This window comes from Nannobrachium achirus (genome assembly GCF_963921795.1).
Source record: "Nannobrachium achirus genome assembly, chromosome: 7".
In the NCBI taxonomy this organism is placed as follows: domain Eukaryota; kingdom Metazoa; phylum Chordata; class Actinopteri; order Myctophiformes; family Myctophidae; genus Nannobrachium; species Nannobrachium achirus.
The window spans coordinates 26,932,891-26,947,023 of record NC_137816.1 but is presented as its reverse complement, the minus strand read 5'-3'; the positions used below and the strand labels follow the sequence as shown (position 1 = coordinate 26,947,023).

Here is a 14,133-nt window from a genome sequence, read left to right as displayed (position 1 = left end):
AGATTTGATACTAAAGCGTATATACAAGAGTTTCCATGAGCATAGTTTGATACATCATTATTCTTTGTACGTGAATCTTTTTGTTGGGTACACACAAACTCATGTCTGCTCCAAGGCACTCGTAAATGGCACAACACATGGTTGGCTGTTATTGGAAAGCCATATTCGTCATCCAAAATCAATTCCAATAGTGCCACTGGCAAACCTCAAACAAAATGTATATGCCAAACATTTGTTACTTTGCGTCGGGGGGGTCGTTACACAACTGCACATGAACACGCATTTGATTTACAAACAGGTGGAATCTGATACACCTCGACACAGACTTTCATGAATCCCACGTTGGTTGTAGCAAACATACACTAAGGGCGGATTCACACTATGGTCTCGAGTGCGCACTCGAGGCTACTTGGCAGATGTTTTGATAGTGTGAAGCCTGCGTACTGTCCTCAGAAACGCCGGCCCCGAGACCACCTCCGGAGGTAGTCTCGAGTCCGTTTGGGGCGTCCTCAAGAACAGTGCGCTGCAATGTGAAGCTATCGTTCCATAAACAAGGAAGTGGTGACGGTTCAGCAAGGATGACAATAACAAGGATTGGTCCGCGACGTCACTATTAAGATACCAAGGATGCAACAGTGACGTTACTGTTATGCGATGATTACAGACGGCGTTTCATTGTGATGTTTCAAAGACAGTCAGCACACACTGCTTTGGTTGTGTATTGTTGTTCTGTTATTGTTACAACTCAAGATAACGTCAGGAACACAGTAAAACTTTAATATTCGCTGTAAATTCTGACAAGATACTCTTCTTCTGTGACATGGCGTTTTATACCTCCCAAAGTCCCATAGTCAACAGTGCCCCCGGGAGGCACACAAATACAATTACAGTTGACTACTCCAGGGAGTCCAGGCACAGAAGAAATTTGGCCAATGTGAATGCTGGTCAGCGGGGAGTCCGGGGACCAGGCAACTGTTTTCGGGAACAGCTCAAATCAATCGGACTGCAGTGTGAATCCGCCCTAAATACAGTCTAAACAGATTTGTGGAATGACTTTTAGGACCTCCAAGATTGATAATTGTACTTTTTGCTGACCTGTTGGACGCTGGAGATTTGTAGTTCTTGTTGGTGTAAATCTCTTCCAGACTGAATTCTTTTTTCTTCAATCTGGAGAAAGAAAAACAAACAGCCATCAAATGTATATTCTGCTTACATTCTTTATATTCTACGATTGTATAATATCTTTTATTGTTCTACAGACAATGGTAGAATACCGTAATAATAAATATTATACAATAGTAAAATTTAAAGTTGGACACAACAGTAGCATATGATATACATTAGACTCTAATGTATATTATATGCTACTGATGCGTCATCATTTTAATAATCGGTGCCATGGCATTGGTCCAAAGGTTCATTAGTCCAAAGGTTCATTAGTCCGAATTTGTTAAGAATACTATGCCTAACTCTAACTCTAACCTTAACCACAGTAACCCTGACTAAATTCGGACTAATGAACCTTCGGACTTATGGGCAGTCCCCTTAATAATCATAATAAAGATAGATACACTAAGATCAAATAGAGTGTCAATGTCAAACCTTTTGGGTTTGGGAAGGCCCATAGGTGTCAAGTTGGTGTCAGGTTTCGGAACCACCTTCCTTATTCTGATCTGAGATACGCACTTAGAGCTGTCCATCAAAGCTGGCTGCTGAGAGAGAGAGAGAGAACCGAACCCTTATTAGACTGTCTCGCACCCCACCTCTCTGCTAGTAATTCAGAGCAATGGACGGTACACATACCTCTATTCCAGAGCCGCGCATACTGGTGCCACGTCCGTGGAGTCCGGGGTACTTGGCGTTAGCCAGCGCAAAAACAGGACGCATCTCCGATTGGACGAGGGCTTTGGGGCTGTAATGGGATGGGGACAGGCTCCCCGGGCTGCGATCGGCCCGTTTAGTCACGCTACGGGTTCTGTGCCGTCGCCGGATCGTCACGGAAGCTGCGGAGCTGAGACAAGAAGAGAAGTGGTAATTTTTTTGTGCATGAAATATATATATATATTTTTTTGTGCAAAGGAACGTAAGGGCAAGTCTGGGATGAGACTCCCTTGTAGTAGCAGTGGTTCTCAAACTTTTTTTGAATCTCAAGCAGGCAGTCCAATTCTCGTAGGACCTATATTGCTGAAAAATTCCTATGAACAATATTATCTACATAAACTCCATATGTAAATTAATTTAAAGACCAAACTAAGCTCACCTGGTTGTGGAGGGCTCTTGTTTAATCGGTAGGTTGTAACTTGAAAATAGAAAACAACAGTATTATCATGATTATTATTTCCATTTTTAATGTCATGATTACTGCATCAACTCTGCGTTTTCAAGTTGAAATAAGAAAATCTCTTCTAGTGGGGTAGTATTATTAACATAAGTAGCAATAGAAGACGCAGTAGTAGTAGTAGCAGTAGCAGCAGCACACAGCAATAGTAATAATACACATAATGCACACCTGTGGTCGTTGTCCAATCCAGGTGGAGCTGTGTAATCTTTTAGAGGGGGTAGAGGTTTGGGCCACGATGTGCATCCATCCATAACACGACACTTCACCATCTCCACGGCAGCGGCAGAGAGCCGCAAGAGCAGGGGGTGGAGCCAGAGGCGGGATGCCCTGGACTTGGATGAGAGTGCCGGCATGGCTTTCAGGGATCGCAACTTGATGGAACCCCCTCTGCGAGGTAGCGAGAAGGACGCTTTCCAATTGCCGCTCAACAGGTCGGACAATTCCCATTGGCTGTTAACAGTTTTGGAGGTGTGGAATTGGTGGCTGGAGGCCTTCAGGTCTATGTTGCCAAGAGACTACAACAGGACAGAGGAACCAACATTATAACACTGTGGTTGTACTGGGAGCTCCCATTAACAAACAGTAGAAGACTGCGGTTGTGCTGGAGTATTGTATTGAGGAGGAGTGGAAACAAAGGCATTTTAAAAAGAAAGCAGTTTTTTAAACTCTGACCTTGAGTGTGCTGTATCCCAGACAACTCCCTTTTAACTGACTCTTCCTGTAGGGCAGAGGGCAGATGAGACTATCAGAGGGAGACCTTAAGAGAGAGAAGAAACAAGTAAAGTAATAATGCAGACTGACTCATAGGTCTGGAGGCATCTAAATTCACAGTGATAATCTAATCAGTGACAGTCTAAAACTGGGTAAAGCAATGAACTTCATATGGGATGATATCAGATGGATGGATACCAGATTGCCAGAGCAGTGGCGTAGGTTTGTTAATGCTGGTTTTCTCTGGCCTCCAAGCCCATTCAATTAACTTAGATTTCCCCACACGTATCAGTAGGCAGAGATCTCTGATCATTTGGCCACACTAGACTAGTCTCTCTTTAACTGCCACCGTATGTACTGTAGGTAGTAGTTAAACGTGTCTCTCTTAACTAAGCAGCCTGATTAATACTTTGTCGTACGACGGCATATAAATTAGGTATTGCCGTGCATTTACACCAGACGCAACAACAAACGACAAAGGGACCGCCAGTAAGCAACATGGTGTGGCGCAGCGGCTGCCAGCATTACTGTGACTTTGAATTGTTTTTATTTTAATTGAATTAAAATAAATTACTTTTTATTAACTTTATGCAATTAAAGCTACAACCTATCAGGACAAATGTCTAAATGTCCTAAAATGCATGTTTGGTTGTACTATATACAGTAGGTGAAAATATAGATTATTCACAGAAAAGCTGCCATTGTTCTTCAGCACTACCAGAGATGGACAAAAACTATCTACACTTCTCCTACCCCCATGTGAGCTCTCCTGTCAGGCATGGCTGCTGACATGAGCTGTCAAGAGCTCACAGTACTGGACCAAATCTAGCCTATAAATGGTCTACTAGTCCATATATACAGTAGGTCTGCTTTTACAAACAGTACATATAGGAGGATACCTTGATGGCGGCAACTAGTATACTGCATGGAAGGTCCCAAATACTGTTAAACATCTAAACCTATTGTGATTTGTGAAAGTGATATTAATCAATATTGACCAACTACAGGGCGTAGGTCTTGCCTAAAATGATATCAGAAACAATGTTTTGCTGTGAAATACAGATTGCTTCTTAACAGGCAGCTATTAATCTCCAGCACTCCACACACTCCACACAAAACTACATTAGCAGACAAGTTGGCTGCAAGCTCAATAAGGTCTAGGCCATACATGGGCAACTGGCGGCCCGGGGGCCACATGCGGCCCCCACCTTCGCTTAATGTGGCCCGCAGGTTAATACCGGAATACTGATATATTATTGATTTCAGCTGTTACAATTCCTAACATGACCTGGTTTAATTCCGTCAGACTATATTAGTAGCTTAATGACTAGTATAGTAGTATTCTTTTTATGTCCAATGTATTTGTATTTAAGTTCATAAAGTTAACATGAATATATAACTAAATGCGTTTGAAATTAAATCAAAATGTTACATTTCAGGATTCCAATTAAAAAATAACAAAAAAAAAATCAGGATTCCAATTCAAAAGAAGAAAAAATAGCCGATCTACAAGCTCAAAACGCATCGCAGCGCGATGCGTTTTGAGCTTGTAGATCTGCTATTTTTGCTTCTTTTGTATGAGATACTAGAAAGACAAAGTAGGACGTAGCAATATGCAATGTGGCCCTCTGGAGTGAAAGTGAAAATATAGTGGCCCTCGCCATCATCAAAGTTGCCCATCCCTCTAGGCGATAGCGGCCAGTATGAGCACAGGGTTAAGGTCTTTTCACATGGGGAGCAACACTACGCCTGCGTACTCACTTGGATCCTCAAGTGAACACATGTATTTCTACATATCGCACAGCAAAACATTGAATCCATTTCATCTTTCGCAGCGTGCAGGCATGTGACGAGCACAAACGCGACAGTTTCACATGACTGTGCCCAATCCACCCTTTGTGGAGCCTCCAGCCTTCTGGTTGGTCCCCGACTAACCAACCAACCAGCAGGCTCTTTCTGCCCTGGTTCCGCCCTATATGGTTGTTTATGTTGAATTTGCTAAAAGATAATTTTTGGTATGCCCAGTCACTATACTGCACCTGAGATGTTCCTTTTTACTGACACCAAGTCTAAAATAAGAATTGAATACACAGAACATCAATACAAAGCAACTGAAAAACATATTATTTCAATGGTATTGGATGGAGACAGGATTTTTGTTCAACCAAGAAACAGCAATCAATGGGTGTGAAGAGGAGCACAACCATGGGTGGGACTTGACAAAGGGTCCACTGGATGTGCAGTCAGACAAATTGTCAACTCTCTCTAAACAACACAACTTTAGGCTGTTTTGGTTATAGTAAAAAGCCTGTCTCCATTTGGCTTCTGTAGTTTGTTGGTAGCACATTAAGCTTTCTCTTAGGCTGTTGAATATTGTGGTAGTAGTTAAGCTTGTCTCTCTTTGGCTCCTTAAGTTTGTTGGTAGTATCATGTCTTTCATTGGCTGTGTAGTTTGTTGGTAATATTTAAGCTAGTCTCTTTGTTGCTACCTGTGAGTCGGGCTCTTGCATCCCACCACCCGACTAGCAGTCTTTGCCAACTGGAGCAGCAGTGCTGTGTGGCCTTCTGGGTGATCAGATCCCATCGACACCAGGAGGTTCTTGGATGAGCCGTTCCTCTCGCCGGCCATCAGCTTGGAGTGGCCTTTTGAATGGCCGAAAATACTTAGAGCCTTGCCCGAAGATTGGCTGCTGGCTTCCGGATGCGTTGTTTCCCCTTGAAGGTTGCGTAGGGTCAGACGCAGAGGGGACAGACCCTCCTCTCCACCTCCCCTCGGGAGCGACACCCCCATACATCGCACAAACCTCTGCCCTCCTCCCCTGATCGAATCCTCTCCTCCTCCTCCTCCTCCTCCTTCTCTGCTTATTATTTCCCTTCTCGAGATGCTGCCTTGCGGTTCAACGGACGACGGTACGTCCCGTTTCCCACCTCCTGTCATCCGAGTTTGATGGAGCGAGGGAGTGAGGGGTGAAGGGCAGGACACAGGGGGAATCGCACTCGGCTCCTCGACACCAGAGGAGGCCGAGCCACAGGACTCTGTGTCGCTTAGCACAGAGCGGACCAGCCAGGCGAGGGCGTCCCTGCGTCCATCCTCCTCGTCGCTGTCCGTCACCGGGGAGAAGCCCCGCACCTTCCGCTCGGTGGCGCACGACCCCAAGTGCCCTTTGCCCTCTGCAATATTGGCGGGAGCAGATGCAAGCGGGGCCCCAAGGTGAGGAAACGGGCGCAGCTTGTTGTTGTCGGCAGAAGGAGCAAGGTTACTGTGTGAGGGGGCGGAGCTTGGAGTCACGGCAAAATCGTCCTGGTCGCCTGTTCACCAAAAATAAAAATAAATCAACAATTAGACATATAGCACAGTTCTGAATCTTAATGTTGTCTAATGTATAGTTTACTGTGATGGATGTTGTATCTAATTTATGATCTAGTATTCTACTCTACTGTCTGAATCGATGTTGTATCCAATATAATGTTATGATCTACTTGCAAACCCAAATGAAAAATATCCATTTATATTGTCTACCGTTGAATAAAACCCATGCTTACTGGTTTGAAAGTGAACCCCAACAAATCATTTACAGGAGCAGTGCAGAACAATGGCAATGGCAGCGTATCGATGGTGCATGTGTGGTACCATTTCATTCATCTCCCAAGAAAGATTCAGCAGCCAGAAACTGAATTCAAAGAATTCTTTCCTCCTTTGTTTGCCGATGGGTTCCCAGATTGCCATTTAATTAATAGATTACTACTATTTTCCATCCAGTTAATGAGGAAAAGGGGGTCCGCTCATTGTTCCGCCGGTCCGTTGTTCCGAGTAGCGTCGGCAGGTTAGTTACTCGTCACGGTTACTGAGGTTAGGTTTAGAGTTAGGGTTAGGTTTATTCGTCGGCATACCGGCCCGTTGGCATATTGACACAGACCCGAGGAAAAGAGGCAGGTATTGAGAATGGGAAGATTTTTTTTCCTGTCATGTCTAATGTAAAATACATTTCACTCATCTAAAACTCCTACAGTGAAGTCGAAGAAAGTTAAGTCGTAACCAGGCCTGGAATTTCGTCATTTTAGGGGTAATACCACTTGTAGTCGGGGGCCTTAGGGAGATAGAATGATAATTTCGTGCTAATCAGTCTAAAAGCGCCAAATGTGCAAAATTTGGCGCTTTTAGACTGATTAGCACGAAAAAACCCTAAGGCCACAGACTATTGGCCTTTGGTCTTGTTCATTTTTTGAGGGCACAAAGGCCAAATGCCAGGGCAGGAAGGCCATCAAATAAAACAAGATTTTAGTCCATTGAAAGAATTTGTTGAATTTAAGGGTTAGGGATGATAACCTAATCTGAGTGAAATAGATATGGTACGGTATTTACAATCTGATACATGCTCAGCCCTGCACCAATCAAAGTCACTGGATTGGTTTAAAGATGGGGACTCAGGGAAGTTAAGATTTCAGAATTTCAACAAAAAATCAATTACACATCACCTTGTTGTCTAAACACTACACACAATGTTCAGTTGAACAACTGAACAATGAGACAGGAACCAGAGGCAGATGGGCACAAAATACACAAAGAGATTTGAAATACAAATACGAGGATGTTGTCACCAGGATAGTATTGTGGTGACAGTATCCTGGTAAGTATTAGACCAAGTACTGTACAAGTATTTTGATTTCTTTTGTTTTTTGTCCGGAGGCATGATGAATCATGTACCCAAATAAAACCTTTTGGATGCATATTCGTGTGCTGTTTTATGTTCGACTATAAAAGGTAGGCCTACACTGAATCATTTTACAGAAAAGGAGAAATAGCTCATACTCCAGAGTCATTGTCATTCATATGGTGTGTTCCATTTCGACAACTGTTTTCAAATGTGCACTTCAGTTTGCTTGGTAGTGTGCAGCAAATGCTTAGTTGTGTGTACTCAATGAATGGTATGTGTCATTTGAAAATATGGCTGTGTGTACCAAATGAAAACATGAGTTACATTTTGTTAAGACAGTTAAGTGATTTGATTTGATTTGATTTAAAAGAGTCATCTTGAGAAGGGAGTGTGAGGTTTACAATTTTGTGTGTGCAGTTTTGAGAAAGCTGTTTAACAATCGTGAAAAACTGTAGATGGACATTTCTGGCAGGTTTTGCTGTTACCGTTGCTTTTATTGATTTTAATACAAAAAAAGGAGCACAGACAAAACAGACAACCATGCAGACTAAGAAAACAGAAAGAAATGGGGAGAATAAAAAAGAGTAAATAAGGATAGAAAATTAACTAAGATAAAGATGTGTGCATCAAAAATCACAGCTTAACCAAAAACAAACGTTTAGTAAAAGCTAAATACTGCAAAAACAATTAATAAAATACATACAAGTGGGCATGCATACAATCGTAAACATAGATGCATGCATAAGGGAAAGGATGCAGAAAACAACTAGACATGCACTTAATAGAAAGAAACAATACAACAAGATAAATAAGAGGTCATTCAGAGGACAAAGGGGTCAATAAATCACGTCAAAAGAAGTTTGGAATAACATTTGCTGTTGCCGTTTCTGTTTAACTGCCTGTGTTGCTGTAGTGCTGTGATCAAGGAGTCACAAAACTGTAAAAAAAAGGTCCTTTATCTAACTGAAGTATGACAACTGAAGCGTGACGGAAGAGCTAAAGGAAGAGCTGCTACCGGTGGTGTTTAGCTCTCTGAAATGTGCAACGACTGCTCTGTGTGGAGAATCTGGTGTTTCAAGTTTGTTTTAATATACCCTGTCACAGCAACTCCGCTGTTCAAACACCTGCAAGTTGCTTCAGGAGTCTGCAAAAGTCTTGTAAATACAAGGAGGCTGTGGCTGTGCAACTAAAATGGCTTGAAATCTTCAAATTCATGTGCACTGTTGTTGCTGAGCTGTAGTAGTAGCAGGCCAACTAGGTGTCACACAGCTTGCATTTGTCCATGTTTTTTTTTTAATGATGTTCTTACTTTCTTCTGTCAATCTCTCCATCTTTGTAAAGCTGAGTATCGCTCTTTCAGGTGACAGTGTGTTAATAAAAACCCTCCTGAAGCGCTGTGCTATCCAACCCTCTGCACTGGGGGACCTGGCTGTCACAAGGGCACCGCACACCTCCAGGTGCAGAACACAGAGGAGAAAACAGCAACGTGTAAAGCAAGCAACACCAGCATGCTGCAGCCCCCCCCCCCCCTCCCTCATGTGTGGACTTCATCTGCACCACATGTGGCAAACCATGCAGGTCACACACTGGCCTGCATAGTCACATGCAATGGCACAAACGCAAACCACCTCAAAATAACCCCTTCTTGGAGCAATGTCATCATTCTTTTTTTAAGATTAGTTTTTGGGCTTTTATGCCATTATTGATAGGAAAGTAGACTGAGATGGGGAGTGACACGCAGGGTTAAGTACCGACGTCGATACTTTTAATGGTATCGAACGCATGATCTCAGTACTATCGAGTATCGGTTCACATCAAAACGAACGGTACATCGTACTCTTGAACGCACCCCTGGACGGTCACATCTGTAACAGTTGTGCTACTGAAAGTTTAATGACTGCTTTAGTAGGCTACACTCGTTACTGTGAAAAATTAAATAGCCGACAATAGCCTATAATGTTTATTATTATGATGATCCAACGTCTATACTCTCTGCCAGTGACACTGTGATCATCATCACCTCAACTCTCCCTCTCTCCCCCTCTCCGCTCGCTGCAGGCAGCAGCGAGAGTGAAAGTCCCCAATCTTTCAGTGTTGAAGAGAAAGCCTTTATGTATCGTATCAAAAACATGATTGGTAGTCGCGGGATGCGTAGATACATGTGTCTATAATAATAAAACTTCAACAGTATCAATAGCCTAGCTGTAAAAAGAATGTGTATATTCTTTTGTAGACAAACAATGCAATTGTATAATTATACAATAGCAGCCATAGTAACAGTAATAGTAGTCATATCAACTACTACTACTTGACATGAAAATGACTGAACCACTGTCTTAGGTGGTCTTAATAACTTATTGTGTTGTGTAAAATAACCTATAGAATATATATATAGGCAAATAATAATAATAATAATAATGATAATAATAAATTGAAACTATCGAAAACTGTATCATATCGATTCCCAAGTATCAAAAAAAGGTATTGTATCGATTCAAAGGTGAAAGGTACCCATCCCTAGCGGGCGCCCCACCCTGCTGTCTTTCTAAATCAGCTCACCTCTCCCAGGTCCAGGAAGGGAACGCGTGCGCTTGGTTTTCACTCGAGTGCTGCTGCACAGACGCTCCACCTGGTTGGACAGCTGAGCCAGGTCTTTGCCATGGGTGACACCCTGTTCGCACAAGCCCTCCACGCGGCGTTCCAGCGACTCCAGACGCTGGGACAACGGAGCAAGCGCATCCACCAGGAACTGCTTGAACTCAGCTTGTTGCGCTGTGAGGAACTGATGGAGGGAGGGAGAGGGAGGTGAAGTAGGAAGGAAGGAGGACATAGGAGGCTGGACAGGAGGTGCAGTTGAGGGGAAAGGAGGGGAGGCGGTGGTTAAAGGAGGAGAAAAGGAGGAGGTGAAATTCCACGGAGGAGCTTCGGTTACTTTCCCTGGAAGGACATGGAAGAGGAGACAGTAGGAGACGGAGGAGAGAGTAGGAGAAGAGAGGTCTGTTAGCTAAATAACTAACAATTTAAACGGCAATTTGGCTGATTTTGAGCGTGAATCCTAAAAATTAAAATTTAATGTAGAGTAAATGTGTGTAAACCTTAAGTGTATGTGAATGAATGCAATTTACATGTTCATAAATCTAATATATATATATTTTTTTGTAAATCAAACGCACATGCTTTTAAATCAAACATACATGTTTGTAAATCTATTCCCATGATTGTAATTCTAACAGTACGCAACAGTACAGTACGCATTTGTAAATCTCCTATTTACATAATGGCATATAGCCATATACTTTTGATAATTTAGCTAAGTTGCCCCCAAGTATGGAACTGTAGCACTTCAATTACCTTGACTGTCCAACGTTAGCATCTTCTGGTTGGCTGAATGACCGGTTGACTGTCTTGGCGAAGTTGCCGATTGGCCAACCTGATAGGCAAGCGGTAACCTGCCCTCGGCCAGGACCAGAAAGGAATTGGTGTTTTGGATCAACGGAGCTGTTCCGATCCGACTGTGTTCTTGGCACTGGGGGGACATTTTGAGGGGAGTGAAGAGGTGATGATGAGCGTGGGGGGGCGATGGCAAATTATGGAACACTTCCTGATGTTTGGTTTGAGCGTAAGGGTCAAAGGAAGACGCCGCAGACTGTTTCCGGCGGGAACTGCTGGGAACCGCCTCCGATGTGCAAGGATGATTGCTAGAATTGGACTGTGGGAAGTCCTTGATCTTCAGCTTATCACAGGACCAAGCAGCGGGCTGCGATCCGGCCGGGCGCCGGGTCTCTAGATTGGACAGAGCTGAGCCTTCACCCTGGAACTCCTTGCGGAGACAAAGCGGCGTCCCGTGATGCATCTGTGAGTGAGGACTGGTCCGGACGACAGGGAGGGGTGGTCGGTGCATCTGCGGGGGAGGTGCGGGGTGAGGCAGGGAGTCCGGTCCCTTTGGGACTCCTCCGGACTCCGTTGACGATGGAGACAGCATGGGGACACTGGAGGACAGACAGGCGGATGGGTTGGAGTTCAGGAATTAAAAGAAACTAGAAAGGTGTAATTCTGGGAAATCACTTGCGGAAAGCCGCAAGTGATCTGCTGGGAAATGAATTACGTCTTTACCATTATATTAGATATTTTGATGTCATTGTCCAGTAAAGCATGACCAATTGTATTGTCCAATCAGAAAAGGGACAGAAAAGGTCCACTGAACTCAATTGATTTTTGGAGTTACAGAAAGGTTAAGTGAAAACAGGTTTACTTTAGGTGACAGAAAAAGGTTAACTGAAAACAGGTTTACTTTAAGTGACAGAAAAAGGTTAACTGAAAACAGGTTTACTACATAAATGTTTTGCTATAGTGCAGTAATTAATAGGAAGATTGATAGAGAGAGAGAGTTCATCTACCAGTGTCCACTGAGAGCTCAGCTCACCAGTACAACCAGAGTCTTCTACCAGTAGACTCTAAAGGGGTAGAATGTACCAGTGGCCACACTGCGAGCTGTCCAGTACAGCCATACTGTACTGTACAGCTTGTTGGCAGCAGCGCAAACATGAGACAAAGGGGAACCCGTCCCGTCATGTTGTTGTTATCACATGTGATTCTATGGTTTAACAAAGCACAGTGTACCTCCACAAAAGCACTTTGTAAGCCAGGCTGATCCTGGATCAGACACACACATCGGGGTCTTTAAAAATACAAATAGTGGAGTGCGATAGTGGATTTAATCGCTTGCACCAGTTATACCGACGTAATAGGTGAATAGGCCTTTGTATACATAATACATACATTATACATATATGCATACACATATATACATAAATAAAGGGGGCCTTTGCTTTAGCAAACGCTAGCAGCAGTAAATCTGCACACGAACACGCACGCACATACATACTCGCTCGCAAGCGCAAGCACAAAAACTAACACGAGAATGAAAGGAACAACAGCAGTGACAATGAGACGATACACACCTCCGTTATGGCGGCGAGATGATAATTCCAAAAAATAAATAAATCAAAGAACCGTCATTTTCTGGGACAGCTTCTCCATTATTCTAGTAATCTAGTTCTTCTCAAAACGTCCTGTTCTACTTTTCAAAATAAAATTCACCGACACCGTAATGAAGAGCTTGTGTAGACTAGTGCATTGTTTCCGAAACAGACCATCGAAACAAATTGTCTTATTGTGAAAGATGTACTTTAGATTGGATGTAACTGCTTCCGGTTTGGGACCCATTGCCGAAAAAGAAGGTTTTCCACGACAGTTGTCAGCAGTTAAGACACGTTTTATGGCGGCTCGCCTGTTGCTATGTTACCAGTGATGACAGTGATTCTGTTCTGTGATTTGCGCATTATCTACTAGCCTACTTAAAATATATTTACAAACATTACTACGATACTAATAATAATAACAACAACAATAATACTTTATTATATATTTTTTTCAAAACAGTGTCCGTATCAGTGGTGTGTGCAGTAAAGTAAAGTCTCTTGATTATTTAATTTTGATGTAATTGACCACAGAATTTCTGTCACCACTGGAGACCTGTTTGAGCTAATTTGAGATGGACAGTACATTAAACTGACTGAGTGGACGTTACCTCAAGCTGGAGGGGAAAAAGAAACTAGAAAAATGGTGCTCCTCGGAGTACAGGTCTCCGCCAGGTCAGGTAGATTATGGTGGCCTCCTGGTGGCACTATAATAGACCAATGTGAAATTGTGAGGGTGCACAGTGTTCATGATTTGAGGCATTTTGTTAATTTTTTTTTTTTTTTTTGCAAAGCTCTGTCTGCTGGTGGCACAGGCCAATGGGAAAGGGGTGTAATGTCTTCCTTAACTTCCTTGGGAATGTACGTGCAAAGTTTCACCTTTCGATAATCGGACACTGCTTTCATGAAGGTAGCAGGAAAGGTCGATCTAAAACAAAGTCGACCCAAACTCGTTTCCCAACGGGTCTGTGCCTGTGGCCTTAAACTAGATGCAGAATAGACCAAAATCAAATATTTGCTTCTGGGGGTCCCTGGAACAAAGTATTTTGCGATGGGGGTCCGTGCCGTGGCCAAATACATATCATTCTGGGGTCCTAGACATGACAAAGTTTGAGAAACAATGATAGCAACATAAGTTTTTTTCATGAAAACTGTTAGGAGACAATTTTAGAATGTGCCTATCAGTGGTTAAGGACCAACAAAATGTGTTTTTGGCCGCGGACCACCATCTCAAAATATTTTGTTCCACGGATGGACCCCTATCGCAAAATATTTTGTTCCAGGGACCCCCAGAAGCAAAGACTAGATTTCGGTCTATTCTGCATCTAGCTTAAGGCCACAGACCCGTTGGGAAACGAGTTTGGGTCGACTTTGTTTTAGGTCGACCTTTCCTGTATTCTTCATGATTTGAGGCATTTTGTTAAAACACATAGACTAATTCCTGCAA

At 43.1% G+C, this 14,133-nt stretch overlaps 1 protein-coding gene across 1 annotated transcript in view; it reads right to left on the bottom strand.

Annotated features, from left to right (window-relative positions):
• LOC308288670 (uncharacterized protein) overlaps positions 1 to 12,743 on the bottom strand; it is a gene marked incomplete at its 3' end in the record, with an annotated part of 13,189 nt that extends 446 nt beyond the window's left edge. The window contains exons 1-10 of the mRNA XM_080730141.1: positions 12,669 to 12,743; positions 11,059 to 11,696; positions 10,267 to 10,543; positions 5,542 to 6,361; positions 3,014 to 3,098; positions 2,510 to 2,856; positions 2,261 to 2,299; positions 1,804 to 2,011; positions 1,603 to 1,709; positions 1,096 to 1,167 (exon numbers count right to left, since the gene is read on the bottom strand). Coding sequence (XP_080586267.1) covers positions 1,096 to 1,167; positions 1,603 to 1,709; positions 1,804 to 2,011; positions 2,261 to 2,299; positions 2,510 to 2,856; positions 3,014 to 3,098; positions 5,542 to 6,361; positions 10,267 to 10,537 — 1,949 coding nt within the window. The 5' untranslated portion in view covers positions 10,538 to 10,543; positions 11,059 to 11,696; positions 12,669 to 12,743. The remainder of the gene's footprint in view (positions 1 to 1,095; positions 1,168 to 1,602; positions 1,710 to 1,803; positions 2,012 to 2,260; positions 2,300 to 2,509; positions 2,857 to 3,013; positions 3,099 to 5,541; positions 6,362 to 10,266; positions 10,544 to 11,058; positions 11,697 to 12,668) is intronic.
• Between the last annotated feature and the right edge of the window lie 1,390 nt (positions 12,744 to 14,133).